Below are 19,723 nucleotides of genomic sequence, written 5' to 3'. Positions count from 1 at the left end.
CAGTCCTTTGGTGTTCCTTCCTTTGGTCTAATACACAGGTGTCAAACTCCGGTCCTCGAGAGCCAGTATCCTGCATGTTTTAGATGTTTCCCTCTTCCAGCACACCTAACGATCGTCATCAGGCTTCTGCAGAGTTGGATGATAGGCTCATGATTTGAATCAGGTGTGTTGGAAGAGGGAAACATCTAAAACATGCAGGTTAACGGCCCTTGAGGATCTGAGTTTGACACCCCAGGTCTAATACCTTCTATCCTACCTCCTTTTCTGGGCTCTAATTTTTTTAATTTTTTTTGGAACATTACCTCATGAACGTGAGGTTCTGGTCAATCCTTTGCTGTTTTCAGACAGATGGGAGGTTAAATACATGATTAACAACTGTAATTAGATGTGAAACTACTGCTCTACTCATCACAGAAGTTTGAAAAAGATGTAAGATGCACTTTTTTGTCCCACAATGTAAGGAAATGTCATTACTTCTATCTGTTATGCATCCACACAAACCCAATTTAAAGACATTCAACAGATATCCTCCTGAGATTCAGCAATGCATTTTTGTCTTCTGTAGGAGACAAAAGTTTCACAGTTTTACTTAAAAAAATGCTGTCCATTGCACAGGACATTCCATATAAAAAAAACATAAATGAATAAAAATAATTTAAAAAATGCATCTGAAAAAACTGTTGCACTATGCAGTTTCCAATCAATGCAATTGTTTTATGTTAAAAAGCTGAAACTTTCACTTTCCTGGGTATCAGGAGGATATAAAGGAGGACATGATGAAACAAATCCCAAATACACGGAAGGCGTTGTCAATAGCGGTTTCACTTTTCCATAGCAGAGAGAAACTGTTTTAGTGGGAATCGCTTGTGGTTATTATTTTTTCATTTGGACTGAGAAGAGAGAGCAACTGAAGGAGCATGTGTGTTACAGTTGCACAGTTTGGTTGAACAGCTAGATAGTTACTGCAGAATTGCAATTAGCGATTATGATATGAACTGTCTTGGTGGGTTATAAAGAAAAATTCATGCATTTCCTGTTCTTGAACCCCCCACCCCCACCCCGATCACCACCAAAATTTAATCCTTTGGTCCTTGTGCCAGTATCAACATTTCCTGAAAATTTCATCAAAATCCATCCATAACTTTTTGAGTTATCTTGCTAACAAACAAACAAACAAACAAAGAAAAGGTAATAATCCTTGCCTTTTCTCTGGGGGGGGGTTAATTAGTAAAAGAATCACCTGCATAGCGATAAAAGCTAATGTGACTAGTGTACGTATTTAAGGTTGTATTTTAGCCCCATTTTACGAAAGGAAATGATCTGAAACTAGTGGTCATTATCTCTCAAGTGAGGTGTCATTGATTATTGATTAATCTTGGCCTTATAGTTCTACTGTTATAAGCTTTGGAACGTATTGTGATAAATCCACACGAATTAGGTGGGAATGAATAGGTTAAACCAACATTAAATAAAAAGCACTTAATAATTTGTTAAATCCGGTGTAACAGACACAGAGTTAGTTGGACTTGCATTACCATGGTGATTAACTTTCACTTCTCTGTTCACTGTCTTATGGATGGAAACACAGATCCTTTGTCGATGTCATCTTTTTGCTCTGAATTTTCTCTTCACCTTGTGAGAACATGGTCGTTTCAGTTTCAGAATCGGTCTGTCGTTTGTAATAAACACAGACTAACGCAGAGGCCCGTAGGTTTCATAAATGACTTGCTGATTACACTGGTCAACAACAAATTTATTGTTTAAGTTTTTTGAGCTGATTTAGGATAATTTTGCTGTGCTGAATCCAAAAATCACATTAATTTTGCTCAATCAGGTCAACTTTCTGAACTATGCTACATATTGGCTTTTTAACATTTTTGCTTACATTTATGGGCATTTTCACATCATATGATACAAAATTCTTTCATATTTCTTGCAATAAACGAGTTGTGAAGATTTTACTTTTGCCAATTTATGATTAATGGTTTTTTTAATATTACAAGTGAATGAAATGGGTTCGACTAGAAGATCTTGCAAAAATAAGCCTGACATATTCCGCTACAGTTTGTAACACTTAATAAATACATCCTGTAAGAAAATGATTTTTTTTCTCTTAAAACCTATTTTGGGTGAGAACTATATAAGAAATCAACTGATAAAGTCACAAAAATGTAATCACTTTTGTGAGAAGATCAAATTTTTCAAAATCAAATTGGCAAAAAAACCTGACCTGATTGAGAAAAACAGATGTCATTTTTGGATTTAGCGGTGCAAAATGGTCCTAATTCAGTTGAAAAAACCTTGACAACTTGCAAAAAACATTTTTTTGTAACCCAGTGTTATCTAATGTCAGATTTGTCTGTGGAAAAATAAGGTTAAAGTTTTTCCAAAGATAAACATTATTAATGCTACTGGGATTGTTTTGTGTTGTTGAGGAGCAGCTCAGTTCACTGTGTAAACAATCAGCAAATACTGACTAAAAGCAATTAGTAAGACACAACAAATGACAGTAAGTTTGTCAGTTTTTATACTCGAGTCGTTTCATGGAGTCGGGTTGATTTGCCTGTTGCAGCTGCGGCTCTTGTTGTTTCTTGTTGTTTTAAAGACTCTGGGTTCAGGGTCAGTTTTCATTGCTATGCATTGTAACGTTAATGCTAGGCTCCTAAGTATGTCCCAAAATGAATTTACATTGTTAGCATCATGGTTAAAGGAGACTCTGCTCACTGCAATATTTTCAGTTCATTATAAAACCACAGTGGTACAAAGTAGACTATAACGGTACACCTCAGTCTGTATCATTAATGGGAAACGATGAAATATTTGGTAACAGGTGTTGTGTTTTTTATTTTTGCAGTTATATCACCCTAAATCCAACAAAATATGGACTTTAAAATTGCAGCATTTATCATTGCAAATCCGTGTATCATTCGAGCTGAGTACCTAAAATGTTCAGTTGTTGGTTGTATTAGTGCACACAAGTGGTTGAACGGGACACAAAGCACGGTCAACAACCTGGAGGGGGTGGGGCATGAAGTGGCTCATTTGCATTTAAAGGGCCAGTGCTCAAAATGACCTTTCTGGTGTCATTACTCAGAAATAAGGTTGAAGATGGACCTGTGGAGTTGAATTAATGAAGAATTTAGACTAGGGATGCAAATTATTGATTCATCCATTAATCATTAGTTGGTTGACCTTATCGATCAATTAACGATTAATTGATAAGCAGTGATTTTCCTGAGAGCCTGAATTTCTTTTTCAGTAGGGTGTATAAGAATAAAAGCTAAATATTGTTTATACACTTCATGAAAAAAGTATGTCATATTCCTTAATGATTGATTACACTGGTCAACAACAAATTTATTGTTTAAGTTTTTTGAGCTGATTTAGGATAATTTTGGTGTGCTGAATCCAAGAATCACATTAATTTTGCTCAATCAGGTCAACTTTCAGAACTATGCTACATATTGGCTTTTTAACATTTTTGCTTACATTTATGGGCATTTTCACATCATATGATACAAAATTCTTTCATATTTCTTGCAATAAACAAGTTCTGAAGATTTTACCTTTGCCAATTTATGATTAATGGGTTTTATTTAATATTACAGGTGAATGAAATGGCTTCGACTAGAAGATCTTGCAAAAATAAGCCTGACGTATTCTGTTACATCTGCGGTGAATACACCATTGTACCTAACAGGAATCAAGTCACAAGTTTCATAAAGTGTGCTTACCAATCTTATTTTAGTATTAAACTTGGTGACCAATTTAAAATTTGGGCGCCACACATGGTATGCAAGTCATGCACCAATTTTTCAAAATCAAATTGGCAAAAAACCCTGACCTGATTGAGAAAAACAGATGTCATGTTTGGATTTAGCGGTGCAGAATGGTCCTAATTCAGTTGAAAAAACCTTGACAACTTGCAAAAAACATTTTTTTGTAACCCAGTGTTATTCAACCATTGGGTACAGTCAGTGTTTCCAGTGGAATTCATCTGTTGATGTGGCAGTGTGTAATGAGGGGGTGCACGTGCGTGCGTTTCGCCGGTTGGTGGGTGGCTGGGGGGTGCACACGTGCGTTTTGCCAGTGTGTGTTTGGGGGGTACTCGGCCGCACACGCGCAGTTTGGCTGGGGGATGCGTGTTGGTTGGTAACTGCGTGCGTGTCACTTTCCGTCCTACTTGTAATAGTATGGGGGTACAGGGCGGTGCAGTCTGTGCCCCCACAGAAGTGAAAGTGAAACTTTTTTTATTTTAATTTTGATTCTGTTGGGTTTCTGTAAATTGGCTTAGAGTCTGGTTTTGACCAACTCTAAATATAAAGTGTCATGAGATAACTTTCTTGTTGTGATCTGGCGCTTTATAAATAAAATTTGATTGATTGAGTGATTTGATTGGTTTTCCCCTCTAAGTCGCTTTGGAAAAAAGCGTCTGCCAAATGCATACAGGGTGGGGAAGCAAAATTTACAATATTTTGAGGCAGGGATTGAAAGACAGTGTATGACCAATTATTTTATTGAAAGTCATGAGAATTTGTTTGCCACAAGAAAATTTACATAATAGAAAATGTTTTTATTCTATGTGTCCTCCTTCTTTCTCAATAACTGCCTTCACACGCTTCCTGAAACTTGCGCAAGTGTTCATCAAATATTCGGGTGACAACTTCTCCCATTCTTCTTTAATAGTATCTTCCAGACTTTCTCGTAATAGTTTTGCTCATAGTCATTCTCTTCTTTCCATTATAAACAGTCTTTATGGACACTCCAACTATTTTTGAAATCTCCTTTGGTGTGACGAGTACATTCAGCAAATCACACACTCTTTGACGTTTGCTTTCCTGATTACTCATATGGGCAAAAGTTCCTGAAAAGGTATGGATAATAGTGTTAGGTATGATTATGACATCAATATATGTTTGGTTTCAAAGCAATTGATGTAGTGCCTGCTGAGAAAAACAACTAAATGTTCATTGTAAATTTTGCTTCCCCACCCTGTAAACATAAACATTTATCTTTTCCCTACCTCCTGAAGCTTCACAAATGCTTGACATACCTGTGACCTGGATCAGGAGCCTGGAGGATGTTTTCAATTTCTGTCTCACTGACCAACTTCCAGGAAAATGCTCCGATCTGATACTGACCCCGCATTTGTGTGTGTATTTATTCGGGGGTGCAGCACTCCCACAAACGGACAGCTCGGTCTGTGTTTGGCTCCACCATGTCCATAAAGACATTCTAACTCATCAATGCCATGATCCGGTTCAATCACCGGCTATCCCAGCCACAGCGTTGCAGCGCGGACAAACCGGCAGCCTTCGGACAGGTGTGGACAAGGGTAGTTAATAATCTAATCGAGCAAATTCTTATCGACAATTAATCTTTAGTCGATCAATTGTTTACATCCCTAATTCAGACCCAAACAGAGCATTTACAGGTTATGTAGACCACAGGGGAATGTTTTAAAATGAATAATTCCATTTCCAAAAAAAAAAAAAAAAGGAAAATATCACTCATTTAATATAAAACATTTAACACCTTAAAGAATTACCAAAATACACCATAAGTCATTGTGTCAATGCAGTCACTACACTTCTCAGTACCATGGTGTTAATGATGTTGTTTTTTAGACTTAATTTGCCTCATAAATACTTACTTTTGTCAACCCTGCATTAATTATCATGTTGTAAGCTTCAGTTTTTACAGGGAAAAGGATGCCAATTAAACTCATTTACACCCCTAAGGAATGCATATTTAACATGAAACTTCAGCATTCATTATATTAGTTCCATAGTAAACTGAACAGCACATTTACTGTTCTGATAACTTGACATTTGTCTATTTTATTCCTTCCCTCAGACTCACAAATTAGGAAATCAGACACGACATCTCTGAGCTGCACCTGACATTTTGCAGATCTCCTCTCATGTCGAACACTTGGATCTAACTAAAATATTGTGATTTACCAACATCAATCATAGTCAGTTTGGCGTACTTTTCGTAAACTAGTGTCAGAGCTTTTGAGTGTTTGGCAGACTCTATTTGTGTTTTCGTCTCGAAATTGACAAGTTTATGTACAGTAAGTACTTGAGCTGAAATGTCAGCTTGATTGCTCGGAGCGTGAGGCGTTTAACAAGGATACTGTTATGTCAGATATGCCAGACATGATTTTGTTAGTATGCAGAAAAAGTGAAAATATATGGGAATGTGTCAAAGTTAGCAAGACTTTGAGCGTCGTCAAGTGAGAGGGTGAATTTATCGGCGTTGGTTTGGATTTAACTGTAATTGAGTTTGTACAATTTTGGGTCACATCTGACATTCCAGCCCGGGTCATATTCCATTTTCCATCCGCCGGGTTTTTTCCAGAGACATGAAAGTGAGTGGAAGTTAAAAGCCTTTCCTGTCATTAACATGTATCGCATACAGCAAACAAATGAGAGAATCAATTTGGGATGAAAGTAAGTCATTGGCCCCGTCACGGCCACTTAAGGTCACGAGGGCAATTAATTTATACTGGAGAGGACGTCAAATAGCACCGCCGACGCCGCACACCGTCCCCCCGCCACCATCTTATTCTGAGCTTTCTGGGATCAAAAGGCTGCCTTTTATTCCCCCCACTAACCCCGCTGTCTCATGTCTCATGTCTCGGGGTATGCTGAGTAATAGGGATCAAGAGATTGCTGTTAGAGGCCAACAGATACCTGCTTTCATGAATAGATTGTCTCAATAGTTCACACGTTCTGGGGCTGTCAAGGCGGGGGGAATTAATTTTAGATGACCAGAGTGTCAAACATTTACATGGCTGACAAAACAGTTACTGGAGCAGTGTTGGAAGATGTGCAGTTTGGGGCCATCGCTGAGCACTTTTACACACAGTAGCCTTCTGCTTTTAGTGTGAATTTGGCAGGTGGTGTTTGTACAGTTGTGGAAAACATTATTAGACCATCAAAAAAAAATGGTTATGCAATCAAGTACTAACTCCTGTGTGTATCGTGTGACTAAAACAGACAGAAAAGAAAACATGGAGTACCTCTTTTCTAAGCTGAAAGTCATATTTTGTAATTGGTGGTTGACAAATCTGGCTACTATTAGGTTAGAATGTAATCTATTATATTCATTTTTATTGAAAGAGCAGATCTAGTTTGCAATGTAAAGGGAAAATGTACAAAACTATTGCTTTTCCTGTCTTTAACTCTTTCACAATGTCAACCAAAGAGGAAAAAAAAAAACCAAAAACCTAAAATCCCAACTAAAATGGGGGGGGGGGGGGGGGGGGGGGGGGGGGGGCTTGTTTCCTAAATAGGTAGAAGGATAAATGTGTACAAATGCAGAAAAAACACTATTACACCATTAAAAGTCATCCAAAGCAATGGTTATGCAATCAAGTACTAACTCCTGTGTGGATCATGTTCATTATCATGAAAACATGGAAAAGAAAACAAAGGTGGTCTAATAATTTTTTTTCGCGACTGTATTAACGGTATATTCCAAGTTGGGCCTTTTTCCGAATGGAGTTTTGTGGGATATTCCTGTTTTATGACGGCTCTTTGGATATGTGAAATGAATCTAATTTGTGCATTTTACTGCAGGTTGTGACATACAGGTGCTGTTAGTGGGAAACTTTAACTAAAACACCCCGTTATTTTTAATGGGGTCTGCACCACTACATGTAAATAGGAATATTATCACGTTATTTATAGTATTTAATTTAATTTTTTTTTTAAATGTAGGACTTTCTTTTCTCTGTAGCACTTGGAGATTCCGTTGAATGATGATGATGATGATAATAATAATAATAACAACAACAACAACAACAACAACAACAACAACAACAACAACAACAACAATAATAATAATAATAATAATAATAATAATGACATTATTATTATTATTATTATTATTATTATTATTATTATTATTATAGGAATATTAACCCATAAAGACCTAAGCAGCCACTGGCAATCAAAACCATCTACTGATGTAAAGTGTTTAATAACTTTTGAACTACTAAAGCTATTAATAGTTTGAAATAATTGGTGTAAAGTGCAGTTTTTCATCTTTTCATGATCATCAGATACGACCAATTCGGATGTTCAGAAGCTCCGTAGTTACCATGGAAACACCGTCATCTTCTATAACATTGATTCACCAGTAAAACCCATGGAGTTGGATCAGTGACAGTGGATGGACACACTGGGTTTATGTTCAGTTAATGATAGATTTTGCTGAAAAAGTCACTTTTTCGTCAGTTTTCTCTGTTTCCAATTTAATAACCCTCAACTTTTATGTCTACTTTATTTATTTATTTATTTATTTATTTATTTATATTCTCTCTTTTTTATTTTCTGTTGGCTCAGATATTATTTTGTATATCAGTGTTGTTTCTGCTTGTACTTAATTGATTTTCTACTGCACAGAGGCTTTGTTCCAATGTTCTTTTTCTTGTTGTTGCCCCTTCATGGAGGGCCTAGGGGTTGGTTTAGGCATGGGGTGAAAATGATATAAAAGGTGATGTATAATGTATGCACTGTAATTCCACTTCTTTGTATGTACTGTTACATTGCTCAAAAAAAGATAAAAAAAAAACAAAACAAAAAAAACCTTCAACTTTAATTTGAGATTTTATGAACATCTACATGATCAACAAATAAAATATAGAAAAATACATGATTTTTCACTGAAAAAAATACAAAATACAGAGGATAATATTATATTAAATGGTGGTAAATCACATAAAATAGGTTAAATAGAGAGAAAAAATCATTTGGGAAGTGATGTAAAAGTAGCATTGGGTCTTTATGGGTTAATTATCATAGTCCATGTAATCAACTTCTTTGAAATATTGTCTTTTTCAGAACTGGGGAAAAACAGAACATTAATGTGCATGTAAATGTAATTAGTAAGTGTATTTACATGCACACTACATATTTCTGTGTTATTCCACGTTTGATCATCTGAATTGGACAGATGTCATGTAAACAACTTTTTTCTGAGACATGTGATATAAGCAGTTATTATTCTTATTTCATGAGGACTTTTTAGATATTTTACACTGCATCTGGAAAGTGCATTGTGTAACAGGATGTGACACACCGGTGCTGTTCACTGTCAGATCCAGTAAAGACAAAGACCTTCTGGTACAAACGGATGCTCCAAAGAAAAGTTCACATCTCTATTTAGTAGATAAACACACCTACTGTTAAAGTTTATGCTAGAAGACACCAACAGGGTTCTGGATATCAGCAAGTGTCGAAAACTGACTTTTTTTTTTCCAAAGGAGAGAGGCTGAGTTCACACAGCTGAACATCTGCCACGAGTAGAAACTTTGAAGAAAAAACATTATTTTTAATAAGGTATGCTCAGCTGCATGTAAACAAGAATATTAGAGGAATATTCATTACACCAGACCAGGAAAACATCTTATTTGGAATGCTGTCCTGTTTCGTAATTGGGAAAAGAAAACAAAACCCAGAATATTAATGCATGCATAGTTAGTAAGTGCTTTTAAATGCGCACCAACATTCTATTTTTACTCTGAATTTGACAGGTGTTATACAGTATAAACATCATCTTCTAAATTAGGCCTTTTGTCTGAATGGTGCGTTTTTCCGACTCAGACATGTGGGATATGCTGAGATTATTCTGGTTGTATGAGGAGTCTTTGGAGATCTATAGAGCGCATTTGGAAAATGAATGTAATTTGCACATTTTACTGCAGGTTGTGACACATGACTTCTGTTTACAGTCAGCTGGGGTGAAGACAGACATCCTCATATGTAGAGATGGATGCTCCAAAGAAAAAGCCTGTTTTTAGTCCAAAGAAGAAACACACCTGCTCTTAAATACTATGACAGAGGACACACAGTGGAATACATGTCACCAGTGGAAAGTGTATTTTTGCTGCATGTAAATAGGAATATTCTTCTTTAACAATGTATTTATTGACTTTTTTTAATATACGCACATACACTGGTAAATATCCTTCTGAGACCCAGTAAGTAAACATTTTGGCCATTTTACATTAAATAATTGCTTTAATTGGAAACAGCATGATGTAACAGTTTTTACAGATATTTTTTTTTTTTTTTTTTTTTTTTTTTTACATATAATGTCCTTTTCAGTGGATATTTTTTTGGTTATTTATTTTCAAGTAAGGCTGTGAAACTCTTGTCCACTACAGAGGACAAAAATGCATTGCTGGGTCTCAGGAGGATTTACACACAATTACAGCAAGTATATAGACCTCCGCAAGTGTTGTAAACAAAAAACAAATAAACAATACACATACACATCACAGACTTCTCAGCCATAAACATTTGTGCACAATTTAATGCCCTGTTTATTCCTCCTCGTTGTCATTTGCTCAATCAGTACTTTCAATAAACACCTTAAAAGGTTCCCATATCTTTTTAAACATATCCTGCCTTCCTTTTCATATGTATATCAGTCTCTCCAAAGGAAAAGTTGTCAACATTTGCCTTACCCAGTACGTAACACTCGGCCTGCTGATCTTTTTCCAAAACATTGCAATGGATCTTTTGGCGCGTAAAAGACACATATCTATTAATATTCATTCACTTTTGTTGTTAAAAAGGTCACAAATACAACAAAAGTGAACAAATATTAAGAGATATGTGTCTTAAACAGAAAACACAGGATCTATTAGAATGTTTTTCAAAGGAATATTGTTTTTTATTGACCATGTACTGGATACTTATTGATAATATTTACAGAATGAACCCCCAAAGACCTAAACAGGCCCTCCTAACTGAAAGCATCTGCTGATTGAAAATGTTTGATAACTTTCCATCCACCGATCCTGTGAATATATTTAGATAATTCAAGTAAGATGCAGTTTTTCAGCATTTCATCGTTATTAGATATGACCTATTTGGACGTTCAGGCTCTGTAGTGATCATGGAAACACCGTCATCTTGCAATATTAGTTCTCCAATAAATCACAGTGGTTATAGGTGCTTGTTTTTACATTAAGTTACCTATATAACATGCTGAGAAAGTCACTTTTTCTGCAGTTTTCCCTGTTTCGTGGTAATAACCTTTTGCAGTACCACTTTGACACACAGCCTTCAGCTAACAGGTGTTATCCGTTAAAGGTGCTGAGGTTTGGAAGGAGATTCTAGCTCCGATAAGAGAGTGGATCCCATTTAACACTTTTAAAGACAATCTAAACAAGTAGCTAAAAAGAAACTACATCTGTCTGTACCAATTTTATGCTTCTCTGTGTCTTCTAAGTGTCCTTTGTCACTGTCATTAGTGTTTGCCAATTGTCCAGTTCTTCTGTTGTGTTGCTATTTTTTTCATTTTTTGATTTATTTGTAATTTTTGCCATTATAATGTTATTTCTTACCTGCCAGGGACTGCAGCCTACGATTAATTCTGACATATTTACATTTAGATGTACATTAATATGCACTGTCCCTTTAACGAACAAACGAACTAACTAACCAAATAAATAAGTGAATATACTCTGAAAATTTAAGGACATCTACATGATCAGAAAATAAATATAGGAAAATACCCGATTTTCACCGAAAAATGTAAAAAATGATTTAATAAGTTGTGGTAAATAGAGGGATATATTAATTTTTTTTGTCAATATCAGCCATCGGCCTTAATTTTTTTTTTTTGAAAGCTGATATTTGATCAGTCGTGTAAATGTTATGATGTTTAAGATAAATGTTTAAGATATTTGATCAGGCACATGTGTGGGCAGCACTTGAAGTTGAATAATGTTAAGTGTATGTGTACGTGTATTAATAATTTTGTTTATATTGCTGCATAATTTTATTTTATTTTTTGTAAATTAGTGATGCAGTTAACGAGACATGGTGGAAAGAAACAACAACGAATAAACAGAAGACAAATCGAGCAAGTTAACAAACAGACAAACTGAAAAACAATGACAAACAACAACAAAGACAACATCATTACAATGAAAAAGATAAGATATAATATATTTAAGGAGCAACTAAACAGTATGGATTGATTAGGGGCCTCTCTCTCTCTGTCTCCCTCCCTCTCCCTTTCTCACTTTCATTCACTCTTCCCCCTTTCCTTGAACCTATTGCCCCTAATCAATCCATACTCTTTAGTCGCTGCATAAAAATTGTAATTATTTGAGTGTTTCAATTGTATTTTGCAGTCAATGTGCTGTAAAAAAAAAAAAAAAAAACAAAAACAAAAAAAACACCTTAAATATCAGCCTCAAAAATCAGCTGTTGATATCGGCCATGGCTGACCAATTTTTTAAAAATCGGCATCGGCCTAAGAAAAACCCATATTGGTCGACCTCTAGTGGTAGTCGATGTGGAGGAAAATTCATTGTCGTCACAAAACTAGCTCTTGGTCCTAAAGGGTTAAGGAAAAAACTGGAACATGAAAGGCTGTCAGTGTTACATTACAGTGTGAGGTGACTAACATATTTCTGATAATAATGTGTTAAACTAAGTGAAAATATATGTGAAATGTTAATCCACAGGCGTTTAAATCACACGGTATTGCGGCGGATGTGAGGAATACAAAGTTGAGCCTTTGCTGGATTTCTAGGCTTTTCCTTCTTTTAAAGACATTGTGTGGAGTAATTTATTCAGCACATCTCTCACAATTATTCCCTCAAAGGAGGAGCACTCCAAAAATATCCAGGAGCACAAGAAGGGATTTGAAGTCTCTCTGTTTTATTATTAAAAGCCAACATTTACTCATGACATTTGCATCCTAATAACTGCAAGATAAGTTGGAACTAAGATGACACTCTAAACCCAATCTCCATAATGAGATTTATGGGGGAAAAGTGTTGCCTTTAATGGTTTAGTACACGCAGACGGCAGAGAAGTGTAGGCGAACGTGTCAGGGACAGAGTTGATATATTCACATAAGCATCAGTATGCTCTGTCATGCCTTTCACTGGTGCAAAGATAAGAGGCATGTAGATAACTGAGAAACTATGAAAGTATAATCTTTCAGTTGTCTCTTTTGCTTTTTTGGCACTTGCCTCCTGATAGACTTTACTCTATGTCCTTATTAATTTTTTACCCTCATTTATTTCATCCACATGCTGTGTGTAGTCAATGGAAACCGTGCCATCAGTCAGTTAAATGTTCCGGAGAGAGTCAGCGAAGACAATGTCTAATTTCCTCTGCTCATTCTTCGCCGCTTTATAGGTGGAATATCAAACACAGACGTTTACCTGCTGCTTTATCCGAGTGGATCATAGCTATCAACAAATTAGAGACGTGGGAGTATAGACAAATAAACACATCACTCTTTATCAGCGACAGGAGGAATATGTCTCACCGGTTTCACAACTTTTTTTTTTTTTTTTTTGGGGGGGGACTTCATTTGAGTCTAAGCAGGGATAAATTACGGTTTAGTCCTTGAGAAAATCAATTGTGTGAGACTCCCGTGGGGCTGAAAATGGTTTTGCGCCGCGTACAGTCAGCTCTTTATGTCAGAAATACATAATCCCTCCAGCTCAGAAGAATTCGAGGAGCCAGGACAGTGCTTTATTACATGCTAGGGATGTGTCTGACAACCAGCTTTTGCTTTTTGTTTTGTCTCCAAAGGTTTCGGTATAAGCGAGCAGTTCCTTTATGTTTCTTTCTGAGACGTGATCCGTATTATTCGAGGTTAAGCGCACTTAAGCAAACTCAACAGCGCAAGTGAATTTGTGACAGCTTTGTTTGAAATCATTGTCTGTGTTTATACAAGACAAGTCGGCATTAAAGTTATTAATTACGCTCCAAAAATATGACAGAATTTGCTTTTTAAGTATTAACCAACACGGGGAAAACTGTTGTTATTTACAAGGCTTTCTGAACTTAATTAGTGTTGATCCTCTTGATGATAAATGTCAGATTCTTGCCGAAATACATGTACAGTCGCAGAAAAAATTATTAGACCATCAGAAGTCCTCAAAAGCAATGGTTATGCAATCAAGTACTAACTCCTGTGTGTATCATGTGACTAAAACCGACAGAAAAGAAAACATGGAATGACTAAAAGGTCAGTGTATCTTTTGATAATTGGATTTTCTTTTCAGAAAGAAAAGAAAATCTAGGGATTAATTGATTTTTGTTTTAAAATAGAGGAATTAAAGTTGAATTTTGTTTTAGTTTTTCAGTGTCAAAACAGATAAACCAAATTTAAAAACCGGATTGATTTTCGTTTTCTCTTTCTAATAAAAAAAAGAAAGTTACTACATGACAGAAATGGAAAAACGGACCAAAAAACATCTGTTTTTTTTTTTCATTTTCTGAAACCGGATGTTTTTATTTTTAAGGAAAGAATGCCTACGTCACAAAGATTCTTACAAACAATGGGTTTGCACGAATCTTTCACTTCGTACAATATCCGGAGTTCGTAGACATTCTTGGAGGGAGCATGAGTACGATCATTCGTTAGAATCTTTGTGACCTTGGCATGAGCACTCTTCCCTTGAAAACGACAACATTCTTTCACAGAAAATGAAAAAAACAGGCGTTTTTGTTCTGTTTTTCCATTTCTGTCAAGTGGTAACTTTCTTTTTTGTTATTAGAAAGAGAAAATCAAAATCAATCTGTTTTTTAAATTGGGTTTATCTGTTTTGACACTGAAAAAGAAAAACATCTTGAAATTAAATTTTAATTCTTTTTTTCAAAACGAAAGTCAATTCACCACTAGTTTTTCGTTTGTCTGAAAAGAAAATCCAATTACCAAAAGATACACTGACCCCAAAAGCACTGTTTTTGTCAATACAATTCCATAGCTATTGATGTAAGAACTTCAGTAATTTTGGTTATTATCAAGAAAACCATGGAAAATGGCTAGATATCAGCTCTGAAATTAAACTCTTAAGAGCTATTGTTGTCGTTATCATTATATTTGTCCAAACAAATGTACCTTTAGTTGTACCAGGCATTAAAATGAACAAAAAATTGAAGAAATAAGGGTGGTCTAATAATTTTTTTCCGCGACTGTATAGTTCCTGTGAAATAAGACTGTCTGATCGTCTCAGACACTGACTGTCGAGTCTGGGTGTCTAATGGTCTCCTGTTTGGTGTCTTTTCATTTGACAGAAGAACGGTGAAAGTGCTGGAAAGGACAAAGCCAGGATTCCACACACCTGTGATTGGATGTGAGCTTGTATTGACCTGAGACCATTAAAATGGAGTTGCTATGGAAACTTCTTCTGCTGCTGTCATTGGTGGAGTGTCTAACAGGTAAGTCTCCCAAACATTCACTTTTTTTTTTATTAGCTTATGGGCTATGAATTCATATTTATAGATCTTTTGTGATGGTTCCTAGTCTTCCAGAACGGTTGTCACTTAAATATAGAAATGAAAACTAAAAGGTTTTTACGCTGAAGGACGCCTAAAGCTTTTTATCAATTTTACAAATGGTTAGAAAGGTACAGCAAATCAACATTTCTTTTGTTGTGAGCAGCAGCTATCCTTTTTGGCAGACGGTGTTCTAAATGCCTAAGTGAGGTTTCAGGCTCTAAAAGACGGCACTCATCCAGTAGTCATTTATTTTAAAAACCACCTCAATGCCTACCCTAATTGAGATAGCTGCGGTAGTAGTACAGAAATCTTGTCATTGATCTTTCTTTTAATGAGAGACCTAATTTTCCTCCCTTACAAAATGTTCAGGGTCAAATGCAAGATCTCTTCAGAATGTCAGAGACTGACGCTGGAAAAAAAAAAAAAAAAAGATGAATAAGGGCTTTGTCGCATGAGCGCGGTGACTTGAAGAACGAGTAATCTTTCATGTTGCTTCGCTCCAAATCAGCAGCCCCTCCTCACAGCTGGGACCCTAAAATAATTAGTGTGCGTTCGTGCGCTTGAAGATGTGCTCGTCGCTGTCTCTATGCATTTGTACGCGTGTGTTTCTTGTTGCGCATTCAATGTCACGTCTGCACCTAAATTTGCCTACATGGCAATTAGCACCACTTATCACTAAATCCAGTACACATCAGTGGCAGTCTAACGAGGCTGTCCTCAGGGAACTGTGACTCAGTGCGGGATTGGGATCTACACCACAAGTCTGGAGCGCATATTATGTCCCACTTAGGCTTTCTGTTGAATACACAGTCGAGTGAATGTCGGCAGAAATCCCGCCACAGACCTGACAGAGTTTTTATCTCAGACAAACAGCTTCAAGGAGGCAATTCAAGTCTGTATTCTGTGGCAGAGCTCCACAAAATGTAGTCTTGCAATCATGATGTGCAGAAATCACATTCAGTTACCTATTCAAAGCAAATTAGCGCTTAACAAAGGAGCAGAGTGCAAATGGTTTCTGAAAAGCATTGTGTTGCACACCCTTGCCTCACTCTTGAGGCTCACATTCACAGTTGGTAACTCAGTAACCAGGCATTAATATTCAGAATGGGGTAACATTACATATGCTCTGCTTGCAAGACAAGCATGGTGCAATATAACGATAGACCTCCAAAGGCCCTGAGTTCTGAGGAAGATATGATCAAGATTTCAGTATGCAGTCATGCAATACTGGGGAGAGAAAGCACAATGTGAGAGCATTTTAATAGATGCTTGTTGGTAGGTTATTTATCTAGACCAGGGGTGTCAAACTCATTTTAGTTTGGGGGCCACTTTCAGCCCGATTTGATCTCAAGTGGGCCGGACCAGTAAAATAATAACAGTAAAAAAAGTAAAATTCTATTATGATCAGGTTTAAGTCTTCAAAGTTTCCCTAAAAGTCCGAGTAACATGAACAACTTGAATTGTCTTAAGAAAAACAAGTGCAATTTTTACAATATTCTGCCTCGGTTTATCAGTTTATCATTTACACATGTGCATTACAATCGTACAAAACATTTAGTAACAGGCAGAATATTGGTCAAATTGCATTTACTTTTCTTAAGACATTTCCATTTGTTTATATTTGTTCAGGTTATTCACATTTTTTGTAAATGTATAGTTTGGTGATGTAAACATTTTCATGTAATTTTACGTTTTTACACCAAAAAACACAGAGAAAATTTGAGGTTATTATGATAATATTTTACTGGTTCTGACCCACTTGAAATCTAATTGGACTGTATGTGGAACCTGAATTAAAATGATTTTGACACCATTGATTGTTAATATCTTAAGTGTAATTTTTGCAGTTTTTCACAAATTCATCCCGCGGGCCAGATTTGCCCCCCGGGCCGCATGTTTGATCTGTGATCTAGACGTAGGAGTGTTTTTTTTTTTTTTTAATCAACAGACTTATCGGCTGAGCAGAAGGGCCAAGGGGAAGTCGTTCCCATAGTGAGTTCATCTGGAGTTAACCAGCTCAACCCTTATTCCTCCCCAAGGGTCTGACAGGTCTCAGGCAGGGGTGTATGCTGTACATGTTGTGTGTTTGTGTGAATGAGTGAGGAAAAGTGAAAGAGACAGTGGAAAAGAGACAGCGGGAGGGAAAAGAAAGAATCACATCGGGGCAGTGTTGTATGGATGGATGGATGGATGGATACAGCTTGTCCGGTACAGATACAGCTAACCTTGGCACAGCCACTACTGCACTGGATCAACAATCAGATGCAGTTCATCAATGAAGGCTACAGTAGGCAGAAATCAAGAGGAAACGGTACAATGAAAAACACTCCCTTCTGCTGCAGCTGCCCTCAGAGTTCAGAGCACGGCTATGAAAAAGTGAAGCTGAAACATCACATTCACTGTTCTTCCATTCAGTTCAGTGTTTAATAAATCTGTGCATGGAAGAGGCTTTGATTATTCATCCATGTGGAAAGCAACACTCATTTTAAGCATTGCTTTCTGTGCTTTCTCGTACGTTTTATTTTTGTTCCACTCCTGTTAAGAATAAATTGTTCATATCTTTTTGCTCGAATATTTATCTCTCTTTCTTATGGGTTAATTTTAAACGTTGTACTGCTCACTCAAGTCAGAGTTGCTTTTAACAATGCATTCCATATTAGACGTGGTTTTTATCGTAGCTGTAGTGCTAGTGGTATGTTCTGTCTTAATAATGTTCGCTCTTATTATGAGATGTTACGGAAAGCAGTTTTGAATTTTATAATGCGTTTAAGTCGCTCTAGAAATGTTGTGATTTTTACAGTTGTTAACTCTGACTTTTATGCTGATTCTACACTTGTTAAATTCTGGCACCAGCATCTTTATACTTGTTATTGAAGATAGGGTGTGTGCATGCGTGGTGTTTTTATATTTATAACCATTTTTATTATTTTTTTAAAATGTTTATTATACTCTATGGACTGTAACTATTTACATGTCTGATACAAATAAATAAATGAAATAAAATAAGACCAGCAACTTAGGAAATCTTGTCATTGGTGCAGCAGTGGACCTCTAAAGTACAGACACTTTGTTGCTAATGTAAGGTGAAATTAATTTATATAATTTATATTGGAAAACGCTGGTCATAGATTTTACACATTGGAATATTATTGTCTCTGTAAGTGGAATAGCACAGAAACTAATAGATAAACCTATGGATGGATTATTGTTTCAGTGTTTTGGGTCTGTATTAGATCAATATTCAACATCAGTATCGGATCAGTGCATCCTTTCCCCAGGCATTAAAGATGTATGTGGTGGAATCTTTACAGTGATTGTGGAAAATCTTCCATCACAGGCTATAGCAGTGTTTTTCAACCTTGGGGTGGGGTCGCCTGGAATTCAAATGGGGCCACCTGAAATTTCTAGTAATTGATAAAAAATTTAACTTACTACTGAAAAATATATGGTGAGTTGAGAGACAATCCCAATCCATAAAAGACATGACAAACTGTGAAGTTGAAACTGAAACACTGTGGTACTGTTTATCTGTCAAATGTTCATTGTGGTCAGTTTCAGGTGCTGCTGCTCTTTCGTAATTCATAGTTTGAATTATTGTTTGTTCAGTATTAATTGTTAACCTTTGTAAATCAAAGCTGTATTGACTGTACATATCCTGACCAAGGAAAAGAAAATTCTCCCTTTGTGCAGTAATCTACACCTGGCTTTACTGCCTCCGTCCACAATAATATACATTGGATAGACTGAATGTAATCTAAAATTAACATTTATTTGCAACATAGTATAGCAAACTATTAACAGATTAATTTTAGCCAAAAAAAAAAGTCTCAGTTTTGAATGTCTAAGGTTGCCAAAAATTTTTAGGTGTTAAAATGGGGTGACGAGCCACAAAAGGTTGGGAACCACTGTACTATATTGACTGAAACCTGAAAACAGAGCCAAGAGGATGTGCAGGAGTGTTGTTTTCATGTGAACTTTCTTTATTTTGACCTCAAATACAGCTGTAGTAAAAAAAAAAACAAATAGAGAAAAAATTGAAGTGCAGTCCACCACTGAGGCCAACAGTCCACTTTTTGTACATCAGTTTAGTTATTAAATACAAATAAGTCCCAAATTCTAATCTGTGTTGTGCTGAATGAGTGAAAAATAGATTAATATTTAAAATTTTAAGTCAAAACTATTCACAAAATTCGATGGAAAAATGGACAATATACAGGACGACAACTGACACTATGTTCTAATTGTTTGTGTTGTAAAATTTGTAAAATGAAACAATAAAATATAAGTTAAAAAAAAAAAAAAATTCACAAAATACACACCTGGTGAAAACGACATTGGATTCATATGACGTTCATGTCGAAAAGTCCAGTTTTTTGTCAAAGCTGCTCACAGTACCTTTCTCTATATTAACTTTGTCGTTTTTCTCTTGCATACCAGACCAACTGTGG

The 19,723-nt window shown here is 36.1% G+C and overlaps 1 protein-coding gene across 2 annotated transcripts in view; it reads left to right on the top strand.

Annotated features, from left to right (window-relative positions):
* cntn3a.1 (contactin 3a, tandem duplicate 1) overlaps positions 1-19,723 on the top strand; it is a 327,610-nt gene that overhangs the window by 9,611 nt on the left and 298,276 nt on the right. For both annotated transcript variants that reach the window (XM_030139254.1, XM_030139253.1), the window contains exon 2: positions 15,072-15,215. In XM_030139254.1, coding sequence (XP_029995114.1) covers positions 15,161-15,215 — 55 coding nt within the window. In that variant the 5' untranslated portion in view covers positions 15,072-15,160. The remainder of the gene's footprint in view (positions 1-15,071; positions 15,216-19,723) is intronic.

The sequence above is a fragment of the Sphaeramia orbicularis genome, chromosome 7 (genome assembly GCF_902148855.1).
Source record: "Sphaeramia orbicularis chromosome 7, fSphaOr1.1, whole genome shotgun sequence".
NCBI classification, from domain to species: domain Eukaryota; kingdom Metazoa; phylum Chordata; class Actinopteri; order Kurtiformes; family Apogonidae; genus Sphaeramia; species Sphaeramia orbicularis.
The sequence above is the reverse complement of the archived record's forward strand: the minus strand, read 5'-3'. Positions and strand labels throughout refer to the sequence as shown.